At 53.4% G+C, this 9,532-nt stretch overlaps 1 protein-coding gene across 2 annotated transcripts in view; it reads left to right on the top strand.

Moving 5' to 3' along the window:
* The first annotated feature begins 8,573 nt into the window (after positions 1-8,573).
* Positions 8,574-9,532, top strand: part of GFPT2 (glutamine--fructose-6-phosphate transaminase 2) — a 42,999-nt gene continuing 42,040 nt past the window's right edge. For both annotated transcript variants that reach the window (XM_024765357.1, XM_024765351.1), the window contains exon 1: positions 8,574-8,664. In XM_024765357.1, the coding sequence (XP_024621125.1) occupies positions 8,658-8,664 (7 nt within the window). In that variant the 5' untranslated portion in view covers positions 8,574-8,657. The remainder of the gene's footprint in view (positions 8,665-9,532) is intronic.

The raw sequence follows: 9,532 nt of genomic DNA on the forward strand, positions 1-9,532 counted from the left end.
TCATGGTGGATACTTTCCACTCTTCATGTAACCAGTCCCCTGTCTATATATATTGCCAAAGTTTTCTCTAGAAAGTTGTACTCATTGACACTTTCTCAGGCAGTGTGTGAGAGTGCCTGCTGTCTTCATCTTATGGAAGAAGAGATTGCCTTGCTCAATACCACACCATGAGGCTGCAGAAAGCTAGGGCTTATAGCTAGCCAGCCCAACTCTGGGGCCAGTGTCTTCTCTGCTGTCACAGCTGCCTCTGGCTTGCACTGGCATCTCCATTCCCTCCTGGTCTCCACATCTCCTGCCTGCTCCAGGCCCTGGGGTGCTGCTTTTCCAGTAGCACATGGTTCCCACACAGCCTACTCTGTCTGCTCTGAGCCAGGCGGGAGACAGACATCCAAAGGAGCAGTTACGCAGGGCCTGGCAGGGTGTAAAAACACTTGCTGTTTTCAGACCATCCCAAGTAGTGGAGGCAAAGGTGTGGGGGAGATTTTGTATGTTTTATGGATTACAAATTTAAAAGTCTTAGAGATGTATAACACAAGGGCACTGTGTAGACATTGTTAGTATACTGATTTGAATCAACAAGTTATAAGAAAACATTTTTGAGACAATCAAGGAGTATTGACTGCATTCCAGCAAACATCAATGTTGAAAATAAGTAAGTGTCTGACAATATTAAGGTATTGCTATTAATTTTGCTTGGTGTAATAATGGAACTGAAGTCATAGAGTTTTTATTTGTAAATACACATAATGAATTATAAACAAATCAAATCATATCAGGATTTGTTCCAGCAGAACAAAACAAAAGCTGGAGGGATAGGTGAGACAAGGTCAGCTACATGTTGGTAATTCTTGACTCTGAGTGATAAGTACTTGGGGATTCATTAGACTATTTTTGAAATTTTTCATACGAAAATATGTGTATAATATGTGTTCATATCTGCTAAGATCAAAAAGATTTTCTAAATATAGTATTGTTAAGGAAAGGAAGTTAAAAACTGCACAATCTGGTTTCCATTTGCAGGAAAAGGAAGAGCATTTTTTTAGATGGGTTATTTCAGAACATATGTAAGACATTGCCATGCCAGCAAAATGGGGAGCCCTGCTTTATTGTCCCGTTTGTCTTGTCTCTGAAGGAGGTGTTTTCACCAGTAGAGGCATCAAGTTCTTTCTTTGTGTCAACTCAGGCTGCATAGAGTAAATCTCTGTCCCTAGCAACAGAGCCACTTCACTAATGCAAAGGTGGAGAACAGACACCCAGCCAGGGCTCCTGCATTCTCTGGCAGCTGGTTTCCTGGAGCACCGTAAGGTGTTAGACCCCCAACTCCCCATATTGCACAGAAAGTCGAAGTTTCGGTAACAGTTGGCTCACAGGTTATATAAATAGGTGGTGGTGCTACCTGCATCCTGTGAGAGCCCTCAGTGCATTTCACAAAGATCAGTACTTGGAGGACAGAAGGACCTGCCCCCACAGTGTACTGCACAGGAAGGTAGTGAATGCCTACTCAGTGAATGAGCAGGCTGCCTGGAACCCTCCAAGCAGGGGCCAAGGAGAGGGCACACAGGGCAGTAGTCCTTGTGGGCAAGGGTCAACCTCACCAGCTAAGGCAGGACCCCTACCCAAGCAAGGACAACGTGCCTAAGAAGTCCAGGCATGCACAACTTCAGGCAGAACTGGGTCCACGTGCACAGATCTGTTTTCCTCTATTTTATTTCCACTCCTAGATTTTCCCCACCGGGGTCAATCTGGTTACAAATGACATTCCAGTCTTACATTCTAATACCTTAGTAAATTCACAGGAAACAAAGTCCCTCTTTTCTGATGGGTCCAGCAAAACTCCTCCAGTATGACACTCACTGGTTCTCATAGACCTGATTTAGGCCCCTTGTCCAGCCCAGACCCACCCCTGGGTTCAGAATATGGTGCCCTCATTATCCAGACCTGGGTCATGTGCTCACCCCGGGAGCCAGGCAGCAAGCCAGCCCTTGTGATCCAAAAGGCTGAGAGTAGAGAAGGGGTAATTCCACAGAGGAATCCAGGGTGTTGTCCCCAAAGGGGAGGGAAATAGGCCCAGATTTCTCCTCTGCCCATCGGTTACTCCAGAAGGCACCTTTGTCTGCCTACCTAGTGAACACCCAGACAGTCCCTCCCTGAAGCCTCCTTCCTGTGCCAGCAGGGTCTGGGAAGGTCTCACATCCCACTGCCTCAACAAACATGTAAATGAGGCCACACATGGGTCAGGAGTAGCTCCAGTAATGCCCTGGGGTCCGGTCCCCTGCCTGGTGGGATTGGACTGACCCTTACGCAGGATGCCCTCCATCGCCCTGCAGGGTGGCCCACCCAGAAGCACCCCCTCTCCACTGATGGAGAGGGAAACCATCAGTGAAACTTTCCGTGGAGAGTCCTGGACCCCGCACCTCCACCTTCTGTCCTTTCTCGGCGCTCTAAGAATCACAGCCAAATGCCGCTGCAAGACTGGACGACTTGGAGGGACACTAACCCTTGGAGAGCCCCCTCCTCCACTCCCCCATCCCCACCCGGGAAGCTGTAGGATATCAGCAGTGTGAAGGAGTATCTGGCCCGCCTGCCTTCGGGGCCAGGCAGGAAACCCAGGCAGGTAGGACAGGCAGCACCAGCCTAGGAGGAGAGACAGGGCGAATGTGGGGGTCAACCTCTTCTCAGGACACTGCCACACTCAGTGATGGGCAACTGATCCTCAGCGTGGGGCCCGGATGGCCAGCTCTTCTAATTGGTCACAAGAAACTGGAAATCCAGGGCACAGCCTGGGCCCTTTTTAATCTCAGCCCTTTTTAATCTCAGCTTAGTCGAGGGGAAAGCAAGGAGACAAGAATGCATATCAGAGTCTCTGCAAGGATCGGTGGCAGCTAGAGTGACCAACTGTCACAGTTTACCCAGAATTGAGGGGTTCCCAGAATGTGGCAACTTCAGTGCTAAAACCACAACAGTCCCAGGCAAACTCAAACAGCCCAGGTCACCCTGGGTTGTGCCCTTGGACAGAGGGATTCAGGGCATTTCCTGAAGGGAATGTGCAGGGTTAAGGAGACCAGTAGGGCTGGGTCAGCTTCAGGGGGTACTCAGCCCAAGCATAACCACTCTGTCAGGAGCCAGAGAGGGCAGCTATGGGAGAGGCCACCAGACAGAACCTGAGGCCTTGGGGAGAGGATAGCTATCCTGACCGTACCCCCCACCCCAGGCCTCCTGCTCGGTTTCTCCCCCTGGCTAGAGCCAACCAGAAGTCAGAGGGCTTGGGACCCCAGATGAAGGCCAGCTTCCCAGGGCACAGAGCAGGGGGAGGGATGAAGAGTGAATCTGGTGCCTTTTTGTCTCTGAGATGTTTGCCTGAAATAATATACTGCTTGGCATGGGTTGAGCTCTGGTAGTGCCATGCAGGCGTTACCATCACCAGCTCCTGTGTCTTGGCCAGAGAGCCTCCAAGGCCTGCACTCTGTGGGGTGGACCTGCTGCTCACCCCTCACTGCCATCCCACAGCCAATGCTTGATGCAACCTCAGATTTTTGCTCATCCCGCACAGACCCACACCCTCTCCTGGCCAAGCAGAGCAGAGACCCAGCTTTCTCTGGGTGCAATAGCACCAGAGGTACATCAGGTACAAAGCTGGCATTCCTGGTCAAATCCAGTCTTCACAGGACAATCTGAAATTCTTTCTAATCAGAATTCAAGCATCAGCTATGAAACAATTTTTGCAGTAAGGTGTTTTGCCAAAAGCCCGCTTTGGTTTCAATGTTTGTTGGATCTGCTGGCAAAATAACCACTCGTTTCACACAACTGAACAGACTTAATTAATTTTTTAATAGAAGATTATTAATTTATATAACTTCAATATACTGTCATTAGAAGGGGAAAACGTATGAGAGACATAACAGAGTATAAATCACCAGATTGGGCTGACACCTACATCCAGATTCAAACAGCAGCTGGGAAGTCCCACGTAACAGCAATCTGGAGTCCCAACTGGGAGGGATCCTGGGCGGTGCGTCCACCCCACAGGTGAGACTTCAAATTGCAGTTCTGGGGACTTCCGTTTATAATCCCAGGCCGCAAACTGTTATCATCAGTTTGCGCGCAAAAACGCAGCTTTGGTTCAATCATAACAATGCTGTTGGTTTCAACGTGTGAGTCACAAGATTCTTTTGGCCCCGGGGGGACTGGCCAGGTCCCCAGGGCTCAAGAAGTTCTAAGACCCACTCCCTTTCTTATTGTAAGTGCTGCTTGACTTGTTTATAACAATTGTGTGTGAGCAGGCACGCAGTCCAGGCAGTGTCACAGGTTGGTCAGAGGCCTACTTCTGCCTCTGAAGCCTGAACAAGACTACTTTACTAGTTTTCCCAACATAGGGCCATGTTGTTGTTTAAATAATGACTATATATACGGAAAAAAAGAGCGTTTGTAGTGGGGGCAGGGGGAGGTGGCATAAAACGTTGACAGTGATTAACCCTTAAAAATTTTTTTATTCTGTATTTCCTAAAATGGATATGTATTTCTTCCGAAGAATGAAGTTATAAAGATTTATAATTAGCCCTATTTTTTAAAAAATTAACTTACAATTATAAAAGAATACACAAGTTCAGCCTTGTGGCAGACCTCCTCCTCAGTACCTGCAGGAGAGAGAAGGTGAAAAAAGTTCTCCAAGGAACTCCTCAGGAAGGTCACCTCTGTGCAGCCCCAGCCTGTGCTGAAAGGGTGGTCTTCTCTTGCCTCAGAGCTGGGGTGAGGTGGGGGTGGAGTGGAACCATCTGGCAGCCAAAACTTGAGCTGCACAACCCTCCCTCTTTCCCATGCCCTAGCCAAGCTTCTGAGGACTTCCTCCCCCAGGCCCTCCCTCTGTGGAAGGATTCCTGCCTCACTTTCCCACCCAGCTCACCATTTTTGGCTGTCCTTGAACCCTGGCCCTTGGCCAGTCTCTCAGACTCTCCCTAGCCATGGGCTTTTTGTACCCCACTCATCCCCCATGCACCTACCCCAGCTCCCAGGAGGGAGGGGGTGGACGGCTGGAGGGTGGCTTCCTGCCCCACAACCAGGTCTGGTCTCATGCTTTGCTGCTCCTTGTTCTCCCCATCTCAAGTCTGAGCCGAGGCCCAGCTGTCCTGAGTCAGGGTACTCCATCTAGGTATGACATCTAAGGTCTGGCCCAGGCTCCCTGAACTTCATCTGCTGTGGGGACCACTCAAGGTGCCCTTAGAATCTTGTGCCTGCCCCCAGATGGAGTGATCCAATACAGGGCTCCCAGATGCAAGCACCAGTACCCTGCATCCCCAGCTCCCTGGACCCTCCCGAGGCCTGGGAAGCACTGGGCAGCTCTGGGCAGGGTTGGGTCTCTGGACAAAAGGAGCCAATATCAAGGTCTGCCTGGCATTTCTGCTCCCAGAGGGGTACAAAGAGATAAGGAAGAACAGGTCATCATCCCAGGTTGCCCAGTGGCCACAGCCCAGCTGGGGCAGTTGGAAACGGGGGGCGAGGCCCCTGATGGGAGTCCTTGGGAGCTAGTAACAGCCCAGCCAGAACTCCTGCAGGAGTTAGAGAGTGGCCTTCACCATACCACGACCCTGTAACACTCCCTATGCCCCAGCAGAAATGTCAAAGGGAAAACAGCTGAAGAGGGCTTGTATCAGCCTTCCAGGAGATAGCAGGCACCTTCTTTGTCTTCCAGAACAGCCATGGGACTCAGCTGTACTGTGTATGGGGTGCAGGAGAGCAGATCTTTGGGTTGTTTGGGAGAAACTAGATCAATGAGCAAATCTTCTGACTATAAAAGTTGGCTTGAGGTTGGAAAAAATGTGCAGGTGAAGAAGCCATGTCTGTGGCTGCAGTTTGCAATCCCAGTGTGAGGTCCCACCCTGCTGGCCAGAGGGGTCAAGGTCACTCCTAACAAGTGGGGTCAGAGCTAGCCAGGGTGATCAGTCTGGGCACTAGACACCTAGCACCCACTGGGAGTAAGCTCAGAGCCCTGCTCCACCACGCCCTGTGGGCTTCTGGCTCCAGCTCCTCAGGCTCACTCTTCTAGAAGCACAGGTATGGGGCCAGGCTGGGGAAGGTGTCTATCCATGGTCCCACATCCTCCCTCCTCTGAGAGGGACCAAGCCTTGGTCTCCAGATCCAGACCAGCCCCCCACTTCCTGGCTTTGTGACTTTGGTCAGATTGCTTAATTTCATCAAACCTCAGGGGACTCCTGGGCTGCACCCGGACAGGTCCCAGACACAAGGCAAGAGCAGGAAGGGGCTCCAGCCAGCAAGACCTTATGGGCTGGGGCTACCAGCTGCCTAATTGCTCCCTTGGACCTCAGATCCCAGTTCCGACAGGTTGAAGGAATCAGGACTCTACTTGGTTGCAAATGATAGAAGTCACTTCAGAGTGCCTCAAGTGAAGATGGGAATTTATTGAGCTCTGATACTGAGAAGCCTAGCAATAGATCCTGGCTTCAGGCCCGGGTGAACCCAGGGCTCCAAAAATGTTTATCTTTCTCCATCTTAGGGATTTGCTTTGCTCTGGATTCTTCACTCTCAGACTGCCTCTCCCCACCCAACCCCAAACGTGACAAGAAGGTCCCCGGCATCACCACTCTACCCTCTAGCCAGCTGTGCCACCGGGCAAGGGACAAGCTCATCTTTTCTGCTGATTTTCCCATGTCCATAAGCAGATTGACAAGGGCCCAGCATGGGCCACACACTAATCCCTGAACCAATGCCAGGGCCAGGGGTATCTAGTGGTTATGTAGCCAGGCCCAGGCCACTGTCCTCCCAAAGGTCTCTCACGGGCTGGTCCCCAAGGCAGGGCAGCAGTTGCAGATACCTCCACAGGGGTCCTAGCATTCATGCTCCTCTGCACCAGAGAGCTGTGAATCCCCGAGGAGGATAGGGGGCAGATGTGGACCCTGCTAGGACCTCAGGGTTCCTACTGTCTTGGTGCTAGAAGAGGGCCTAAGAATATCATCCTATCCCCACCGCAGTTACAGAGGGTAGAGGCCCTGGGGCAGAACAGCCTGATCTCCCAACTCAAGCTCTAGCCCTCAGCCATGGGACCTTTGCACATACCAGTACCTCCCTTTTCAAGTCTGTTAACTTCCTCTGGCAACTGCCCTAACTCTATACTGACCTGCACCAGCCCCAGCCTCAGGCCCAGCCAAGTTCCAGGCAGCCTGGAACCCTCCACATCAGCCAGGTCTGTCCCTCCTCCCTATATCCCACTTGGAACCATCCGGCTCTCTGTGACACTAGACTAAGTGTCTGCTGCCCACCACTTTTTAAGTGCCACGAGGGCCCAAGCTGGATCTATTTTCACTCACCATTAGGTCCCTAGTACCAGGACAGGCATGAAGCTGGCTGCTTAGGAAAGAGGGAACGAGTGAGTGAAAGTTGACAGTGCACTGTGGAGGTTGAGAAGCAAATGCGGCAGCTCCTGAACCAGCTCTGCTGTTTCCTAGCAGGATTACTCAACCAACCCGCTCCTTACTGTCGCTGAGCCTCAGTTTCCTCAAAGGTCCAATGTGTGCAATAAACGCCTACTTCTGACAAGGCCTGCAGAGCCTTGTGAAGCTAGAGACGGATTACATTAGGAAAAATGCTCTAGAGAAGACATAAAAAGCTTCGTTTTTTCTCTAACACAACTGAAGAGTATCTGTTTAGAATTTCAGGACTTTTTTTTTTTTTAAGTAAAATAAAAAACACCAGATGGCTTCGAAGTACGCAAATGTTGGGCCAGTTCTCGTGACCTTCCTCGTGAGACCCAGCCCAAAGTACAGGGGGAAGGGGAGGGGGCAGCCGGTAACCAGGCGGGGGAACGCAGGCCTCTGTGACTCACGGCGGGGCCAGATTAGGGCTCCCGAGATTAGGTCGGCCGAGCGCAGGCCAGCTGCGCGGAGAAGTCAACCAGCGCCCCTCTGGGAGGAGGCGGCTTCCTGGGTTCCCCCAGCTTTGCTCAATACTTGGGGAATCCCGGCCTCCGACTTCCGGCTCTGCAATAAATCCCAGGTTCGAGTTCTGACACCGCCTCGGCTGCCCAATTTTGGCAAAGTCCCTTTCCATCTCTGAGCCTACCTTGTGCTGCGTCTCTGGCGCCCTGAGAGGAGTCTGGCACACAGAGGGGTGCACACCCGGAACACGTGTTATTATGCCCGACATTGTACTCTGTGACTTACACAGACTGCTTTAAACAACATTACGACCCGGGAGGTAGGTTCCATTGTTATCCCTATTCTACAGACAGGAAGGCTGAAGCGCAGAGCGATTCAGTCCCCTGCCCAAGGTCCCACGTCTACTCACTGGTTGAGTCTGGGTCTGAACTCAGGAAGCGTGCTGCCCCCACCAGCCCGTTTCCAGAATCTAACGCCGGATGCCCACGTGCTACAGCCGGGACTTGCGCCTGGGAGCCGCCCCTAGCCCGCTGCCCAGACTCCTGGGGGCCAAGTGCCCGCCGTTGTCACGACAACCGGGGTCCAATGGGAAGCGGGCAGGCGGGAGGAGGCCACGCCTCGACCCCGCCCCTGGAGGAGGGCTATGAGCTATAAGGGCCAGAGGCCGAGCGGCGGGAGCTAGAGTCCAGGAGCGCGAGGTGCGCACGGGGCTGTCCAGTGTCAGCTGAGCGTAGAGGCCCGGAGCCGGGAAGGGTGTGAGGAGCGGCCAAGATGTGTGGTGAGTGCAGCGCCCACCTGCGGCCCCCTCCGTGGCGGCCGCGGGTTCCGGCGCCCCGGCCTCTCAGAGCCTGGGCCCAAGAGCCGGGCCCTGGTGACTGGAGACGGCGCGAGATGGGGGCGTCGATTTGCCCTGGTCCCCGACAGAGGGGCTTTCACGGGCTGGGCCTGCCTCCCCTTGCCCCGGCCGCCGAGTGGGTGTCCCAAGGAGGGGTGAAGGGGAGGGTGCTCAACCCCGTTCTCGAACGCACAGAGGGGAGGGAGTTGGTCCTGTCCTAGGCCTGGACCCTCGAAACACAGAGGTGTGTCCGCACCCCATGTCCAGTGAGGAAAGCGCCCCCGAGTCGCCCACAAGGCGGCCAGGCGCAAGCTAGCGCGCATCCCGGGCGCCGGGTGCCCAACGCGACTCTTAGCCCATCGTGAACACCGATGAGAGGCGACCACACCTGCACCGTCCCCGTGGTGTCGGGAGCAGCTCCTGGTGCGCTCGGGAAGGGCCTGTGCGTCCTCTTCGCGTCCCAAAATGAACTTCTTGTCCCTAGAAGGGTTGATTCCGGATTGCCGCCTCTTCGCTGGAAAAGCTCTCGGCGAGGCGCGGGAAGAAGCAGCACCTACCGCCGAGCTTCGGGCGGAATCTGGGAGAGGGAGCCCTGGACTGGGAGCGGGGTCGGGCCCCGGCGTCTCGAATACCGCGGTGACTGGGCGCGGTCCCTCAAGGCTGCGGGACGGTGGGGAGGGCGGCCCGGCCCTGCGCGCACATCTGCAATTCCTTACTCTCCTTGCTGGACCGCCTCCGCTGGCTGGGGAGAGAGCCGAGAACTTCTGCTGGGACAAAAGGTCACTGTGCATTTTTTTTTTTTTTTTTTTTC

The sequence above is a fragment of the Neophocaena asiaeorientalis genome, unplaced genomic scaffold, assembly GCF_003031525.2.
Source record: "Neophocaena asiaeorientalis asiaeorientalis breed wild unplaced genomic scaffold, Neophocaena_asiaeorientalis_V1.1 scaffold241, whole genome shotgun sequence".
In the NCBI taxonomy this organism is placed as follows: domain Eukaryota; kingdom Metazoa; phylum Chordata; class Mammalia; order Artiodactyla; family Phocoenidae; genus Neophocaena; species Neophocaena asiaeorientalis.